Source organism: Geotrypetes seraphini, chromosome 5, assembly GCF_902459505.1.
Source record: "Geotrypetes seraphini chromosome 5, aGeoSer1.1, whole genome shotgun sequence".
NCBI lineage: Eukaryota > Metazoa > Chordata > Amphibia > Gymnophiona > Dermophiidae > Geotrypetes > Geotrypetes seraphini.
Window position 1 is genome coordinate 548,969 of NC_047088.1, and position 19,329 is coordinate 568,297.

Sequence of the window (19,329 nt, forward strand, 5' to 3'; positions counted from 1 at the left end):
AGAAGACTGCGAGGGGATATGATAAGAGACTTTTAAAATACTAAAAGGATTCGACAAAATAGAGTAAGAAACATCGTTATTCACGTTGTCAAATGTGAATCGGACAAGAGGTCATGGACTGAAATTGAGAGGCAACAGGCCCAGGACAAATACCAGGAAGTTCTGTTTCACACAACGAGTGGTGGACGATTGGAATGCTCTCCCGGAGGAGGTTGTGACGGAGACCACCATTCTGGGTTTCAAGGGCAAGTTGGATGCACACCTTCTTGCAAATCACATTGAGGGATATGGGTAAACAAGGTCTTCATGGGGGACCACCTGGCTTGGCCTCCGCGTGTGCGGGTCACCGGACTAGATGGACCAAAGGTCTGAGTCGGTGAAGGCGTTTCTAATGTTCTTATATTAACAAGAAAGATATCGCTACCAGAAGTGAGGAGGTTATCCTCCCGCTTTATAGGGCGATGGTGCGACCGCATCTGGAGTACTGCGTTCCATACTGGTCGCCGTACCTTAAGAAGGATATGGCGATACTGGAAAGGGTCCAGAGAAGAGCAACAAAAATGATAAGGGGCATGGAGAACCTTTCGTATGCTGAGAGACTGGACAGGCTGGGGCTCTTTTCCCTGGAGAAGAGGAGGCTTAGAGGGATATGATAGAAACTTACAAGATCATGAAAGGTATAGAGAAGGTAGAGAGGGACAGATTCTTCAAACTGGCAGGGGCAACAAAAACTAGAGAGCATTCGGAAAAACTGAAGGGAGACAGATTCAGAACAAATGCCAGGAAGTTCTTCTTCACTCAGAGGGTGGTGGACACCTGGAATGCGCTTCCAGAGGAAGTGGTAGAACAAAGTGCGATTGTGGGTTTAAAGTGCGATTGTGGGTTTAAAAATGGGACTGGACAAGTTCCTGAAGGAAAAGGGGATTGAGGGGTACAAATAGAGGGGTACTATGCAATACAAAATGCAATACAAAATCCGAGAGTCTTAAAAGAATTGAAGATTGAAATCGGAGAGTTATTGCAAAAACTCACCAATCTGACAATCAGAACTGGACAGATACCAGATGACTGGAAGATAGCGAATATCACGCCAATTTTCAAAAAAGGATCGAGAGGAGAACCGGGCAACTACAGACCAGTGAGCCTTACGTCTGTCCCTGGAAAGATGGTTGAAGCACTGATCAAGGATAGCATAGTCCGGCACTTAGATACACACGACTTGCTGAAACCCAGTCAACATGGGTTCAGGAAAGGGAAATCATGTTTAACGAATTTGCTTCAATTTTTTGAGACCGTGAACAAGCAAATTGATAGTGGAATGCCGGTGGACATAATTTATTTGGACTTCCAGAAAGCATTCGACAAAGTTCCGCATGAAAGACTTCTCAGGAAACTACAAAGCCATGGAATAGAGGGAGATATACAAAGGTGGATAGGCAAATGGCTGGAAAACAGGAAGCAGAGAGTGGTCATAAATGGGAAGTTCTCAGACTGGGAGAAAGTGACTAGTGGTGTGCCCCAGGGCTCGGTACTTGGGCCGATTCTATTTAATATATATATCAATGACCTGGAAGGCGGAATATCCAGTGAGATCATTAAGTTTGCAGACGACACAAAGCTATGCCGGGAAATCAGATCGCAGGAAGATAGCGAGGAACTCCAGAGCGACTTGTATCAGCTAGAGAAATGGGCAGAGCAATGGCAGATGAAGTTCAACGTGGAGAAATGCAAAGTAATGCATTTAGGTAGTAAGAATAAGGAGCACGAGTATAGAATGTCAGGAGCAACTCTGGGTAAGAGCGAACAAGAAAAGGACCTGGGTGTACTGATAGATAAGACCCTGAAGCCGTCGGCACAATGTGCGGCAGCGGCAAAGAAAGCAAACAGAATGTTGGGCATGATAAAGAAAGGAATCACGAGTAGATCGGAGAAAGTCATAATGCCGCTTTATAGAGCAATGGTCAGACCACACTTGGAATACTGTGTACAACATTGGTCTCCCAACCTAAAGAAGGATATAAAACTGCTGGAGAGGGTGCAGAGACGAGCAACGAAACTAATAAGAGGTATGGAGAAATTGGAATATGAGGAACGACTCAAGAAACTAGGATTGTTCTCCCTTGAGAAGAGGAGGCTGCGAGGGGACATGATAGAGACGTTCAAAATACTGAAAGACATCGATAAAATAGAGCAGAAAAACAAATTATTTACATTGTCCAATGTGACACGGACAAGAGGACATGGTTTGAAGCTAAGGGGTGACAAGTCCAGGACAAATGTCAGGAAGTTCTGCTTTACGCAGCGAGTGGTGGACGCATGGAATGCTCTTCCACAGGAGGTTATTAAGGAATCCACTGTGCTAGGATTCAAAGGCAAATTAGATGCACATCTCCTTATGAGAGGCATAGAGGGATATGGGTGATTAGAACAATCAGGTGTATACCTGACTGGGCCTCCGCGTGTGCGGATCGCCGGACTCGATGGACCATGGGTCTGATCCGGAGATGGCAATTCTTATGTTCTTATGTTCTTATGTTTAGAGTAATAGATCACGTACAGGTCATTGACTTAGGGGGCCACCGTGGGAGTGGACTGCTGGGCATGATGGACCTGTGGTCTGACTCAGCAGAGGCGATTCTTATGTTCTTATGTTATGTTATGAGACTGCGAGGAGATATGATCAAGACTTTCAAAATACTGAAAGGAATCGACAAAATAGAGCAGGAAAAAAAATAATTTATGTGACACAGACAAAAGGACATGGACTGAAGCTAAGGGGGGGGGACAAGTCCAGGACAAATATCAGGAAGTTCTGTTTCACGCAACGAGTGGTGGACACCTGGAATGCTCTCCCAGAGGAGGGTATTGCGGAATCCACCATTCTAGGATTTAAAAGCAAACTAGATGCACATCTCCTTACGAGAGGGATAAGGGTGACTAAAATTACGCCAGGTGTACACCTGGCTGGGCCTCTGCGTGTGCGGATTGCCTGACTTGATGGACCGAAGGTCTGATCCAGAGATGGCAGTTCTTATGTTCTTATTCTTTGGGGTTCTGTTGGCTGGGACGCCTCTCTGGTACTCTTATGGGGGTTGGTCATCTCTGCATTTTTTCCTCAGATTAGAAGTCTCTGGAGTACACGTTGACTTCGTGGAACGTGGGGGGGCATATATTCCCCCCTAAAATGATATAAAATTTTACAAAATTTAAATCGTTCTAAAACTTCTATAGCTTTTTTTTAGAGACCAAGTTATCTGCAGAACATGCTAAGCTCTATATATGGTGGGTGGGAGCCCATTTGGAGGTGCCGGCACTCGGAGGAAAGGGGGGAGTGCTCATTTTAATTTGTAAAGGTATCCAACTGCAATTGAATTCGTAAAGGTATCCATAGAGTGCTCCATGATCCTAATGGGCGTTATATTATCACTTCCGTCTTGCTTAATAATCGATTGTTATTGCTGTGTAATGTCTATGCCCCTAACAATCCTTCTGCTTGATTTTTTTCAGGGACTCTGTAATCAACTCTTACAGTTTGGTGATCTTCCCCTGAACATGGGAGGAAATTTTAATGAAGTCCCCGATCCCAAGCTGGAATGTTCTAAATCTTTTGATAGGGAGACTACCTGTCTTGTAAGGGGGCCCAGACCTTGGAAACCTCTTTGGATTTGCTAGATGTCTGGAGAGTGTTACACCCTTTAGAGTGGGATTACTCTCATTTATCTCGGGCACATGGGACGCTCTCCCATATCGACTTGATTCTTATTTCGCATGTACTATGCCCCAGGGTGCAGGGGGTGGAGATGGGACCCATAGAAATTTCTGACCACGTTTGGGTAGTTTTTGTTGGACGTAGAGTGATTAACGAGCAGTCAGAGGAGGTGGCAGTTTCCGTGCTATCTTTACCAAGATGTACGGTTTCAGGAGTTTTTGATGCGACAGTGGAAAGATTTCCACACAAATCAGGAGCACCGTGACGATACCATTCTTTATTGGGAAACTGCAAAGGCTGTGTTGCGTGGAGAGGTTATCTCCTATGTGGCCAGAGAGACCAAGCTGAGATATCATACTATTCTTGGACTGGAGCGTCGAGTGGCTGAGTTACGGCGGCAATATGGTCGTTGGGCTTCTCTTACGCTTCGGACACAGTTATTGAAGGTTCAACAGGAACTGAACTAGTTAGTACATCTGGGAGGCGACAAGGGCGCGAGAGCATTTTAAATTTCAACTGTTTCGCTTTGCCAATAAAAGTAGCCAATTATTGGTGCGCTTGGTCACTGTGCATAGGGGTCATGAGGACATTACTACCCTTTGTGACTCACATGGTGTCCTTCATCATAGACCAAGGGAGATTTGTGAGCTCATGTGGACGTTTTTTGCAAATTTGTATGCGGACCCGGGATCAGAAGTTCTGGATGGGCAAGTGTATCTTGACTGTGGATTTACCCAGCTTCTCTTCTCAGGGCTCTGAGGCCCTGGAACATCCCTTTACAGCTGCTTAGGTGGAGTGGGCCATTCGGGTTAGTCCTTTGAGCATAGCGCCAGGACCAGACGGATATAGGGAGAGTTTTATAAATTGCTGGTGGAGGAGATCGCACCCGTGTTGGCGGATGTTTACAATCTCAGTGTCGCTAAGGGCTTCCTTCACCGGTATTTGAATTTAGCGCAAATTATTGTCCTTTTGAATCCTGGCAAGGATCCTCTCTTACCTGAATCATATAGACTGATCTCCCTGTTGAATTATGAGGTTAGAATTCTTGCTAATCACTTGGCATGAGTGTTGCCCTCGGTGGTCTCAGAGCAACAGGTGGGATTTGTACGGGATCGACCGGTAGCTAAGAGTATCCAGAGAATTTTGTTGGCATTAGAGCGAACACGTGCAGAGGGTAGCCCCTTCTTGCTTATTAGCTTTGACGCTGATAAGGCATTTGACCATGTGAGGTGGGGCTACCTCTTTGCGGTGCTTCGCTCATCTGGGGTTGTCCCATTCTTTTTTAATGCCATTTGAGCATTATATGGTGACACTGCAGCGCAGATTCTGGTCAATGGGGAACTGTTGAGTTCCTTACAGATCTGCCGTGGTACTCGGCAGGGATGCCCCTTGTCGCTGCTCCTGTTTGTCCTCTCTCTGGATCCTTTGCTTCGCGAAATCCAATTAAATACTGATATCTGTGGGTTATCTCTGGGTGCTGCTCATTTTAAACTTGCGTCATTTGCTGATGATCTCTTAGTGTTTTTGACTGATTCCCAGCGATCGTTGCCCACTCTACTGGAGAGTTTACATGATATGGAGATTTCTCTGGCTTTACACTGAACTTGTGGAAATCGGAGGTCTTGGCTTCTTCGGAACATCTTAAGGGGCTTTGGGGGTAGGGGGGGGGGACTTCCCACTACGATGGGCTTGGGTCTTTTTTTTGGTACCTGGGGGACTGGCTGACTATGGATCTGACTCGACTGTATCGTATTAATGTAGATAAACTACTAATTGATACCAAACAGCTTTTGGTTAAATGGCATGATCTTCTGCTCTCCCTGTTGGGTAGGATCCACTTTTTTCGTATGGTTTTATTCCCGAAGTGGCTGTATGTTCTTCAAACGTTCCCATTGTCATTGTTGCAGAAGGACATGAGAGTCTTATGTTTCCTAATACCCATGTTTTGTTGGGAGGTGGGGGGGCGGAGATCTAAATTGCGTTGGTCTTTGTTAGTAGGTCCTTCCTTTCGAGGTGGTTTAGATGTGCCTGACATACAAGTGTACAATCAGGCCTGTTTGTTGCGTCGTATCAGCGATTGGGTGTTGGGCACTTTCTTATACACCAATATTTTTATGGAGCAGGACTATTTCTTTTTTTTTTTTTTTTTCATTTCTTTATTTAATTTTATAATTTGACATAATAAACAGTCAATTCAAAGAATATTCCAATACCAGTCTCAGCAATTGTTAACAAAATAATCAAAAGATACATTTAAATGGGAAAAGGAAACAAAACAATAATCAATACAAAAGGAAAATTTTTCTTCACAATTCTAAATATACTGGATTGAAAAATTAGACCTCAATAAAGGGGGAGAAAGCTACATTCGCTGAATTTTCAATCAAACATTACTAAGAAAATACAGATGGTATTGAGTGGAGGCAAGGAACCTAATTAAACTAAGCAGGTTGTAACGACAATTCTCTCAAGAATATTAAGTTTGCTCTTTCGCAGAAATAAATTTTATCAACTGCTGAGGTTCAAAATAAACATGTCTATTCCCCTGATAGACCATCACACATTTACAAGAGTATGAACGTAGCCCCCAGCTGTAAGACCCTCGGTCTCAAGATAAGAAACTGTTTTCTTCTCTTTTGGGTCCTCCTTGACACATCAGGATACATTCTCACAGTTTTTGTCATAAATGGTATATCCTTAAACTTGAAAAACAACTTAAGCATCCATTCTCTGTCAGAGTCTATAGCAAACTGTACTAGCAGCGTCGCAGTTGCTGGTAACTCATTATCCGACCTCTCAAGAAAATTTGTCAGGTCCAAACTATCAGCAGATAAATTCTGCTGGCCTGGTTCCTGAGCAGGCAATCTAGTTGGTAAATAATATATTTTAGTGAGGGGTGGATAAGAGGTTTCAGGAACTTTCAAAATCTCTTTCAGGTATTTCTTAAACATATCTTGTGGAGAAATAAGTGATAGTTTTGGAAAGTTTATAATCCGAAGATTACATCTTCTGGTCATGTTTTCCAGCATTTCAACTTTAAAATTAAGATTTCCACTGTCCCTAACCCACACCGAGGCCTGGGACTCCACAGATTTTATTCTGGTCTCATGACCATCCACTTTTGCTTCCACACTAGATAGTCTATTTTTCAGTTCCAAATTTTCAGAAACAACAGTAGTATATCGTGTAGTAAGTTGCTGCATTTGAGATCCTAAAGAGAGTTGTAAAGTGGAGCAGGACTATTTCTATCCTCTTCATCTTCTTTATCTTCTTCATGGACCCTTGGCAGTGCTGCCGCGTCTGTGCCGGAGTAGTGTTCTTTTGAGGCCTTTATGGCTGGTGTGGCAGAAGATTCTCCAGTTGTGGAATCAGGATTCCCATGTGAGTGTTCTGCTGCCCTTGGTAGGGAACCTAGTTTTTCCTCCGGGGGTTGGCCCTTCAGTTTTTAGTAGATGACAGGCTCAGAGAGTTGATCAATTGAAACATGTTCTACAAGAAGATGGGACCCTTCTTTCTTGTGGTGACCTGCACAATCAACTCAAAGGCTGTAGAACTGAGACACCATTTGCCGGGATCCAGCACGTGATGACTGAGGAAGACATTCTCTGGACATTCTCTATTCCCGCAATATGAGAAGCCAAGAGGCCCACTAGGTGAGCCTCTGCCCAAGCCATGAGCAAAGCAGCCTCCTGCGCCACCAGACGACTCTTGGTTCCCTCCTGATGATTGATGTAAGCCACTGCCTGGCACTGTCTGAGAGAACCTGAACTGATTTGCCCATCAGCATCTTCTGGAACGCTAACAATGCCAACTGTATTCCAGCTATGAGATTGAACACTTCCAGCACATCTTACAGTTTATATCGATATAGATAATAAAATCTGTTGTACTAGGATTTTTTTTTTCTGTGAGAGTGCCATTGTTTGGCTCTTTTAGAGGAGATTGGATAGAGGTATATAACTTATACTTCTTACAGGGACCCAGTTATGGCTTATTTCAAGGGACACATAGGGAGGGGAGCTCTATCTTTTAGGATATCCTGCATCTAATGGGTTCAATGTCAAAAGAAATTACACTGTTCCTTTCTTTCATTATCAGTCTACCAGTATTCTCTAAGGCAGGGGTGCCCAACACGTCGATCGCGATTGACCAGTAGCTCAGGAAGGCAACGCGAGTCGATCGCGTGATAGACTCGTGTTGCTGTCCTGATCTACCGGGCTGATCAGCCTTCCTCTCCAGTGTTCTCTCTAGGGCCTTTTAGCTGGGCGGTCTGCCCAGCTGTCATCTGCTGCTGCCGCCGCTGCTGAACATAAAAAAAAAAACAAAAAAAAAAACCGGCTTGGAGATTTCAGCCCGTAGCGAACTTATGCTCCGTGGCTCTAACGTGTGCGTGCCGGCTTCCCTTCTCTTTGCTCCGAAACTGGAAGTTATGTCCGGGGGGGGGGGGGGGGGGTAGGGGAGAAGGGAAGCCGGCACGCACATTTTGAGAGCCCTGAAGCAAGCGTTCGCTATGGTCTAAGGCGGGAGACAGGTTAGTGAAGCATTTGCCCTTCTTGCTGCCGGGTCCTACCTACTTTCTGTTTCCGCGAAGGCAGGACCCGGCAGCATTTCCCCCAATAGATCGATCGCGATCTTGGGCCAATCAGCCTTCCTCTCCCCGACGGCAGAATTGACGTCGGGGAGAGGAATGCTGGTCGGCCGAAGCAGGGAGAGCTTGGGGCGGCATCGGCTTTCGGGCCTGTTATTGGTGGCGGTTTGGGTCTTGGTCCCCGATGGCAGTGGCTTGGGGGAGGGCAGGGAGAAAGAAAGAAAAAGGGCAGGCAGGGAGACAGAAGGAAAGAAGAGAAACAGAAAAAAAAGAAAGGGAAGCAAAGAGAAAGAAAGGGCAGGGAGAGAGGAAGGAAAAGTTGGGGGAGGGAACGAGGTCTGGAGGAGAGGAAGCATACAGGCTAAAAGAAGGGAAGAAAGATTGGATGCACAGTCAGAAGAAGAAAGTGCAACCAGAGACTCATGAAATCACCAGACAAGGTAGGAAAAATGATTTTATTTTAAATTTAGTGATCAAAATGTGTCTGAATTTATATCTGCTGTCTATATTTTACACTAAGGTCCCCTTTTACTAAACCGCAATAGAGTTTTTTAGCGCAGGGAGCCTATGAGCGTTGAGAGCAGTGCTGGGCATTCAGCGCAGCTCCCTGCGCTCTAAAAACTGCTATCGTGGTTTAGTAAAAAGGGAGGGGGGTATATTTGTCTATTTTTGTATGGTTGTTACTGAGGTGATAGTGCATAGAGTCATCTGCTTTGACCTCTTTGAAAAACCCTGGAATAGGAATGATAATTATCATTTTCTATGCGTACAGTGTGCGTTGTGTTTTTTTTAAATTTTATTGTTGGTAGATCATTTTGACTTGGTCATTTTAAAAGTAGCTCGCAAGCCCAAAAAGTGTGGGCACCCCTGCTCTAAGGCATTTATCTGTGGAAGAGTGAAGGGAGGTGACTGCCTGAGGTCATAGCAGCAATGTACCAGTGAGTCACTTGGAGAAGCAGAGTTCAGATCTCTTTCCAGACAAAATTGGTAGGACACTATCCAAATCTAAGCACTTAAGCTTGGGTATTCAGACCTGGATATTATCTGCGTTGGATAGTAGAGTCATGAGAGATATTTTAGCTATCCCCCACTCCCTGTAAGGCAAGGGTGTTTCCCACTGGTCGGACATAGGTGATAAGTTAGGCAAAATGTAACCTAAACCTGCTAATTTCCAGGTATCAGAACAGTCCAGAATCCACTTGGAGAAGCCTTGACAGTTGAAAATAAAAAGTAAATATTTACTGTTACCCATTCTGAAGTTATTGGGGACTAATTTTAACTTGGTTCTGGGTCATATCTCATCTCTGGGTTACTAACCAAGGAGAGAGGATTGTTTTTAAATCCTGGGTTCTTAGCCTTGAAATACTTATATTGAAGAGAGTTTAATGTAAGAATGAAAAAGTTAAAAAAACAAAAATACTGAAATAAAGCAAGCAGCACCCATTCTCCGTATTTGAGGAATGAAATCAGTGCTCAGATTTTTATTTTTTTTGTTTCTGTCTGGTGACAAGGAGTACATACTTATTTGTTTGGATTGGTTTAGCAGGACTAAAGGAAATTAACAGGTTAGTTTAAATTTAATTTGCCACTTGAATATATTTCACAAGAAATATCCAATTCCTGCATTATAGTGGTACCTAGGGATGCACTATGGGTCAGGCACCTAGGGATGCACTATGGATCAAAGTTATTAGCTTCAGTGTTAACCAATGATGAATTTGAAACACATCCATATTTGAAAAGATTCTAGGTGAAAATAGTTCAAAAGTTGGGTGTTTTATACTGTAAGCTTTACAATTGAATGGACAATGAGATACGTTTAACCATTTTCTGTTTTGTACTGCAGATTCCATGTAATGGTAAAGCAGCAGATCGTATTCATCAGGATGGAGTCCACATCCTTGTTAACATGAATGGCTACACTAAAGGAGCCCGAAACGAGCTTTTTGCTTTGAGAGCAGCACCTGTTCAGGTAAGGTGCCTTGTACACCATTGTGCAGTCAGTGTATTAAAGGTAAAGTGGTCCTGTAGGAGTAGGACTGTTGCCATTATAAACTTGTACATTACAGAGCTTGGTCAAGAGTCTCCTGTACTACAGAATAAAAATGTGGAGTGCTAATGCTCCAACATAGCATGAACTTATACCTTGATTTTTGTCACTGCGTGCACTTTGGAAGGAAAATATCTGTGACTCACTTTGAATGATGCATGAATGTGGTCCTTGACATGGCCCTTGGTCATGGTGACCCCAGTCTCCCTGGAGCCAGAATTTGGAGAAATCCTCCAGAATGACATCAAAAAACTTCCTTGTGGTTTCTTCAACCACAGTATCAGGGTACAGGCCAATCATCTATCTAATCATCGGAAACCTGTTTTTATGGCTTATTTCTGTGTTCTTGTGGTACATTCGAGTATCGAGCAGCAATATTCTATACCTGTAAAGGTGCTGTTTTTTGCCAAAACTTCCCCCCAAAACTCATATTGGTGTTACCCCGATAAGGGAGAAAAACAGTATATAAGCCGTTGGCATTCTTTTAAGGATGACATCAAAATTCCTTAAATAAGAGGTTTTTTTCTTGCTTGAAATATTCTACATTAATGATGAATCCTATACATAGGTGGTTGGTGGGGTATGGGGTAGGATGGGGTGAAGCAAGTTAAAATCCTTGAGGAGAAGGCAACACCTATGACAGCCATGAAGAGACAGTAGGGCACTTTTGATCACAACAAGGAAAGAATTCTTCATTGTGTGGTGTTGTCCTTGCGTTCCAAATTACTGGAGTTTCTGTTGAAGCGTGCTCCAGCATATCCTAAATTTAATTGCTGTATATGGGACACAGATCCTTCAAGTCTACCTAGTACCAGCCTTAGTTCTTCACAGCCTGAGTCGCCATCTAAGCACTACTTGACACATCAAACCCACATACAACCATTTAAATTTTGTTTTTTTTATACCTTTTGTTTTCTTATTAGATATACTTTGTATTTATCCCAAGCCTCTTTTGAATTCCATCACCATTTTCGTCTCCACCACCTCCTTTGAGAAGGCGTTCCAGGCATTAACCACCTTCTCTGTGAAAAGAATTTCCTGACATTACTTCTCAATCTATTAACCTCCATAAAGGGAGCATGACTCAAACAAATGGTATTGGAGCCCACTAGGGATCAGGCGATACTAGACCTGGTACTCACCAACAGAGAAAGCGTCTCAGAGGTTTCGGTAGGCGATATGCTGGCCTCCAGCGACCACAACATGGTTTGGTTCAACCTCAGGAAAGGTTTCACTAGATCAAACACAACAACAAAGGTCCTCAACTTTCGGTGAACTGACTTCAAACGCATGGGAGATTTCGTCCATCAGGCGCTGCAAAACCAAGCTGAAACCGATAATGGAGAGGCTATGTGGTCAACTCTGAAATCTACCCTACACGAAACAACTAACCGTTATATAAAAACAGTAAGTAAATAATAAACCTTAGTGGTTTACTGCGGAGATCTTGGACCTTGTTAAAAAGAAGAAAAAAACATTTATCTCCTGCAAACAATCAGGAAAAAGGAAGACAAAAGAAGACTATTTGGCCAAGTCTAAAGCTGTCAAAATAGCAGTCAGAGAGGCCAAACTCCGAATAGAAGAGAATCTAGCATAGAACATTAAGAAGGGAGATAAATTCTTCTTCAGGTATATTAGTGACAGAAAAAGAAACACAGATGGGATAATACGCCTTAGGAAACCAGACGGGAATTATGTAGAATCGGATTCCGATAAAGCCGAACTACTAAATGAATACTTCTGCTCAGTCTTTACCTGCGAGGCACCGGAATCCGGTCCACAGTTGCTGACAAGGGAAAGCTTGGAAGACCCGTTTCGGAATTTCGAGTTTACACCCGGCAGCGTCTACTGTGAACTATCAAGACTCAAAGTGAACAAAGCCATGGGACCAGACAATCTACACCTCAGGGTGTTTAGAGAGTTGAGAGATGTCCTGGTGGAACCGTTATCCGCGCTCTTCAATCTTTCCCTAAGTACAAGAAGAGTCCCATTGGACTGGAAAACAGCTAACGTCATTCCACTCCACAAAAAGGGATGCAGAACGGAGGCTGCAAATTACAGACCGGTGAGTCTCGCATCAATAGTGAGTAAACTTATGGAAACACTAATTAAACATAAATTAGATACGATCCTAAACGAGGAGAATCTACGTGATCCCCATCAACATGGATTTACAAAGGGAAGGTCCTGCCAATCCAATCTAATCAGCTTCTTTGACTGGGTAACAAGAAAGCTGGATATGGGAGAGTCCCTGGACATCATGTACTTGGACTTCAGTAAAGCTTTTGATACGTCCCACACCGCAAGATGAGTTCGATGGGATTAGGAGAAACATTAACTGCATGGGTCAAAGACTAGCTAAGCGGTCAACTTCAGAGGGTGGTGGTTAACGGTACCCTCTCCGAAACGTCGAAGGTGATCAGCGGAGTGCCGCAGGGCTCGGTCTTGGGCCCGATTCTATTTAACATATTCGTAAGAGACCTGACTCAGGGGCTTCAAGGTAAAATAATATTATTCACCGATGACGCCAAACTATGCAACATAGTAGGCAAAAGCACATTGCCCGACAGTATGACGCGGGACCTACTCTTACTGGAACATTGGTCCTCTACTTGGCAACTAAGCTTCAATGACTTCAGTGACTTCAGCAAAGCTTTTGATAGCGTCCCACACCGCAGGCTGTTGAACAAACTAAAATCGATGGGATTAGGGGATACATTCACAACATGGGTAAGGGATTGGCTAGATGGTAGGCTTCAAAGGGTGATGGTAAACGGTACCCCCTCCAAAACGTCAGCAGTGATGAGTGGAGTACCTCAGGGCTCCGTCTTAGGGCCGATTCTATTCAATTTATTCATAGGAGATTTGACCCAAGGACTTAGAGGAAAAGTATCACTGTTTGCCGACGATGCCAAACTATGCAACATAGTTGGCAAAAGCAGTGTGCCTGACTTTATGACGCAGGACCTAAGACAGCTTGAACAGTGGTCATCAACTTGGCAGCTGGGCTTCAATGCTAAAAAATGTAAAGTAATGCACCTAGGCAAAAAAAATCCACACAGAACTTACACACTAAATGGTGAAACCTTGTCCAGGACCACGGTGGAACGTGATTTAGGAGTGATCATTAGCGACGATATGAAGGCTGCCAATCAAGTAGAGAAGGCTTCGTCCAAGGCAAGACAAATGATGGGCTGTATCCGTAGGGGTTTTGTCAGCAGAAAACCTGAAGTCATAATGCCACTGTACAGATCCATGGTGAGACCTCATCTCGAGTATTGTGTTCAATTCTGGAGACCACACTACCGAAAAGATGTGTTGAGAATTGAGTCGGTTCAGCGAATGGCTACCAGGATGGTTTTGGGGCTCAGGGAACTCACGTATGAAGAAAGGTTAAAAAAACTGCGGATGTACTTACTGGAGAAGCGAAGAGAGAGAGGGGACATGATTGAGACCTTTAAGTATATTACTGGGCGTATAGAGGTGAAAGATGATATCTTCAGTCTTACAGGGCCCTCGGTAACCAGAGGACACTCGCTGAAAATCAGGGGAGGGAAATTTCAGGGTGATGCTAGGAAGTACTTCTTCACTGAAAGGGTGGTAGATCATTGGAACGAGCTGCCTCAGCGGGTGATTGAGGCCAGCAGCGTGTTAGATTTCAAGAGAAAATGGGATATTCATGTGGGATCTCTAGGAGAGTAAGAATCAGGGAGTGGGTCATTGGTATGGGCAGACTCGATGGGCTATGGCCCTTTTCTGCCGTCAATTTCTATGTTTCTAATGCCAAAAAGTGTAAGATCTTGCAGCAGAAATTCGTGCAGAACTTACACCCTAAATGGTGGGACCATAGCTAGGACTGAGCAGAATGTGACTTAGGAGTGATCATTAGTGAAGACATGAAAACTGCCAATCAAGTGGAGAAAGCTTCATCCAAGGCTAGACAAATGATGGGTTGTATCCGTAAAAATTTTGTCAGCCGGAAGCCCGAAGTCATAATGCCATTGTACTGATCCATGGTGAGACCTCATCTGGAATATTGTGTACAATTCTGGAGGCCACATTACCAAAAAAATGTGCTGAGAGTTGAATCGGTTCAGCGAATGGCCACCAGGATGGTCTCAGGACTCAAGGATCTCCCGTATGAGGAAAGGCTGAGTAAATTGCAGCTATAGTCACTCGAAGAACGTAGAGAAATGGGAGACATGATTGAGACGTTCAAATATATCACGGGCCGTATCGAGGTGGAAGATGATATCTTTTTTCTTAAAGGACCCACGGTCACAAGAGGGCATCCGCTGAAAATCAGGGGCAGGAAATTTAATGGCGACACCAGGAAGTATTTCTTCACCGAAAGGGTGGTTGATCATTGGAATGAACTTCCACTGCAGGTAATTGAGGCCAGCAGCATGCCAGATTTTAAGAAAAAATGGGATAGGCATGTGGGATCTCTTAGGGGAAGAATTTGGGGGGTGGGTCATTAGAGTTGGCAGACTTGATGGGTCGTGGCCCTTTTCTGCCGTCATTTTCTATGTTTCTAATCTATCACCCCACAACCTCCATTCATGTCCTCTAATTTTACCATTTTTCTTTTTCTGGAAAAGCTTTGTTTCTATATTGATACCTTTCAAATATTTAAATGTCTGTATCTTATCTTCCCTTTTTCTCCTCTCCTTTATCATATGCATATTCAAGTCATCTAGTCTCTTCTACATATTTTGCCACAATTCCCATACTATTTGGCACATAGTTCTAAAATTTTGCACACCTAAAGTAGCACAACTGGATGATAATTGATGTAAATTAAAGATAAAATAAATTTTGAATTACTTAATTAATCTGTAATTCAAAAATCAGTCCTGAATAGAGTACGATTCCCAGCATTTTAGATATTTTCTATTTTTAGTATCTCTCCTGTAGCTAATGAGTTCTTTAACTGGTACTGCTAAAAAAAAATCCCCAAACTAAACTGATTTTGTGTTTTGTTCAGTTTTAGAAAAATTGTATCTGCCCATTTATTTACTAGAGTACCTGGAAAACCTGAATATGTATAAGCTGGAAGACCAAGCTTTGCTCGGAGAAGTAGGGTGAGAGAAGATGATGGGGTAGCTGTTCGGCTTCTATTCGATTGTGGTGTTGAAGTCTTTGATGTTGCTGAGGCAACTACCACTGATTTGTTCATATTTCAGTTCAATAGTTGTTACATTTATGTAAGCACACTGTTTAACACTTCTTTCCATACAATATTATGGATGTGACATGGATTTTCTGGTGGTAGCTAGATTTTCAAACAGTTTTGTCTCTTGACTCGGGAAAAGGCAACATAGAGACATAAGCAGAGGTCGACACCAACAAGCTCAAAAGTTTGTCCTTGGGTTTTATGCATGGTCATTGCAAACTCTAGTCATACAGGAAACTGATGTTGCATTGAGCATCTGAGTTTACCTTTGCTTGAGTCTAGGGTGATTTAAGGAATGTGTACTTCTCGACCTGATTGTTCTCCAGTTATGATGTTTGTTTTGATGATGATGATGATGATACAGAGGTTGGTTATAATGTGGTGGCAAATCGGCAATGTCAATAGAGTTTCTGTTACATCTTGACAAGAGTTTGTACATATGGTGTTCAATCCGAACCCATGAACCGGGTCTCACAGAAATGTGATACTTGCAGCTTTCAGCACCTCCCACATTGGCAGTGGAGTATAGTGCCCCCTTCAGTTTTTTCTTCTGCAAGCAAACTATGCAGAGGTTTTTCTTTTCTGATCTACTTAATTTATTATTTTTTTTCAGTTGAAAGTTTGCTATTTTGGTGGCTTTGGTGCCCTGAGACCCCCTTACTTTGGGGGTTTTCTGGCTGGGGATGGATGCAGGTGAAGCCAGACTGCAACTTCGCAAGGCAAACCTTCGGGTGGACCTCTGGAGCCAACCTGCTGTGTGCCACTTCAGGGCTCGGTCTCCATTCCCCTGGGAGAATGCTTGCCTGCTGGATTTATTTTCAGAGGCTTAAGCGCAGGCTGTGGGCGCCCTGTTTAAAAGCCCTTGGGGTTTCAGGCTGCCAGCTTCAGATTTCCTACCCCCATCATCCTTCATGGTCTGTATGTGTGTGTATGGGGGGGGGGGTAGGTTGGGCTCGACCTGACTGGCAGCCCAAAGATTTCAGGGTTTGAAGGCATTTTCAGAAGTTTCTGAGGCAGAAAGTCCTTTCCATTCACTTCAGCTGCAGGGAAAAGCTGACAGGCAGGCACTGCACAGAACTATAAGTACAACTCCATTATTTCCTATGGGAAAATTGGGAAGAGAGGTCTAAAAAAGTTATTTTGGGGGGTTTCTGAGGGTAGGGTTCAAGTCTCGCCTCCAAAACCCCTATTTTCATGTTTTTTGTTTTTCAAAAAAAATGTCTCCAAGGTCCGTTTTTGGTGCAACTTTTCTGGCTGTGCCATCTTGGATTTTAAATGATCTTTTTTCAAAAGCCTCTATCTGCCTCAGAATCCCTCAATTTTTGTAAAAATCAATAGGGCTGGACTCCTCAGGATGTACAAGCACAGATCCATGTGAAATTTGTGCCGGATGGCTGGTGGAAAAGCATCCATTTACTGTGTGCTGTGATGTGTGCTTAGGGGGGGGGTGAGCTTCGGGCTTAGCACCATCCATGTCTTCCAGGGCTAGGGAACTGTCCTGGGTCTGGGAAGTGGAGAGAAAGTGGCAACGGAGCAAAGCACAGGCATGTAGAGCCTGTGGACCCTGTGAAAGCCCCGCAAGAGGTCTATAAGGGATCGCTGTTGCCCCTGTTACAGGGTTGTTTCCAGAATTTGTCCACTCGTGGTGAGCGTTTTTAATGGACCCAGGCCATGTTGTGCAAGCAGGGAGCGCGCCTGTGTATCCAGGGAGTGCTTAGCTTCCAGGCAACTCTTCTGGCACAAGTGATTCAGTTCCCACTGCTAGCAATCACTCAGACCCTGACTAGCTGAGTTGGAGGTCAGATTCCATGCCTTTTATATCTCAAAGGCACTGGTTCGGTCCTGGATGACTCCGGCTCCATTTATGGATCCATACAGCAAGATACCTCAGGGACCTTTGATTAGGGTGATGACCCCTCAATACGCTGGCTGTTTAAGTTAGGTTCGGTCCACCATTGTATCACGGATGTGGTCAAGGAAGCTCGGCCTTCAACTTCACCATGAGCTGCTCCAGTGCTCAGACTTCCTTTTTTCCAGCATATCCAGAAATCACTGCTCTCATTACAGAACAGTGGGAGACCCTGAAAGCTCTTTAAAAGTGGAAAAAGCTATGACCAAGCTTTATCCCATGGCCTCTTGAGTTTCAGCAGCTATTTGATCAGCCAAAAGTTGACCTTGCAGTGGCTCAGGTTGCCAAGTGCATAGCCCACCCTAATGAGGGAGGAGTGATGCTAATGAATATGCAGGATTGCTGGGTGAACATGGTCTTCAATAAATAGTTTGTGATTCTAGCTTTGGGCATCAAAGCAGCAGTGATGGCATTGTTTGCTGCATGGCCTATCACACAAGACTCTGATGGGTGCCCTTTGTGGAGGAGGAAGATAAAGGGGATAGAAAACCTTTCATACGCTGAGAGATTGGAGAAACTGGGTCTCTTTTCCCTGGAGAAGAGGAGACTTAGAGGGGATATGATAGAGACTTATAAGATCATGAAGGGCATAGAGAGTAGAGAGGGACAGATTCTTCAAACTTTCGAATAATAAAAGAACAAGAGGGCATTCAGAAAAGTTGAAAGAGGACAGATTCAAAATGAATGCTAGGAAGATCTTCTTTACCCAACGTGTGGTGGACACCTGGAATGCGCTTCCAGAGAGCGTAATAGGGCAGAGTACGATACTGGGGTTCAAGAACGGATTGGACAATTTCCTGCTGGAAAAGGGGATAGAGGTGTATAGATAGAGGATTACTGCACATGTCCTGGACCTGTTGGGCCGCCACGTGAGCAGCCTGCTGGGCACGATGGACCTCAGGTCTGACCCAGCATAGGTATTGCTTGTGTTCTTATGCCTGCCTCCAGCTGGTACTGGAAGGAGTGGATTATGTGGTGGTTGCCTTATATGACCTCATTAGGTTCCTGTCTCAGCATATGCGGTCTCTGTTTGCAGGATGCTCTGGATGAGATAGTGGGCTGATGACTCTGCTTCTAAGGTGACTTTAAGCTGGATGCCCTTCAAGGGACAGATGCTTTTTGGTAAGGGCCTAGACAAACTCATAGCCAGTGTGGCAGACCACCCTCCGGGGGGAGTCGAAGTAATTTTCATTCCTCCTGTTGTTTTCACCAAAATAACTTGGGTTCCTCCACCCATAGATCTTTCCAGGGGTACAGGCAGCGCTATGGCAATCCCAGACACCAGCAGCTTTCTGAGTTTTGCATCCCGTACACAAAAAGTTCCAATGGTGCCAAACTTGGAGCTGCTTCTCCACACATTAGGGGGCGGTTGTCGGCATTTTGGAGGGAGTGGGAACAGACATCATCTGAGAGGGGCACAAGATCGATTTCCTTCCTCCCCCTCCGGATTTGTTTCTGGATTCTCTAGCTGGGAGGCTGGAAAAAGAAACCAAGGTTTGAGCCACGTTTCAATGACTGTTAGGACTCGGGCAAATACGTCCAAGATAGGCACAGAGTTCTGGAGTCCCATCTTGGATCTCAAGGCAGTCAATGTATTTCTAATGATTTTACATTTCCACACAAAAACTGCATGTTCGGTCATTGTGACAGTGGCTCCAGGAGAATTCCTGATGTCTCTGGCTCTGACAGAGGCTTATCTACATTTTTCTATCTTTCTGGGACACAAGAAGTATCTAACATTTCATGTACTCCAGGAGCACTTCCAGTTCGTAGCCCTTCCATTCGGGCTGGTGACAGCTCCCTGCACCATCACCAAAATCATAGTGGTAGTGATGATTCATCTCCGAAAATTGGGGATCCAGGCAGGAGGGGTGCCGATTCGAGCGGGAGGGGGCCC

At 44.2% G+C, this 19,329-nt stretch overlaps 1 protein-coding gene across 4 annotated transcripts in view; it reads left to right on the forward strand.

Moving 5' to 3' along the window:
- OGT (O-linked N-acetylglucosamine (GlcNAc) transferase) overlaps positions 1–19,329 on the forward strand; it is a 569,231-nt gene that overhangs the window by 359,454 nt on the left and 190,448 nt on the right. For all 4 annotated transcript variants that reach the window (XM_033944283.1, XM_033944281.1, XM_033944282.1 and 1 more), the window contains one exon: positions 10,144–10,269. In XM_033944283.1, the coding sequence (XP_033800174.1) occupies positions 10,144–10,269 (126 nt within the window). The remainder of the gene's footprint in view (positions 1–10,143; positions 10,270–19,329) is intronic.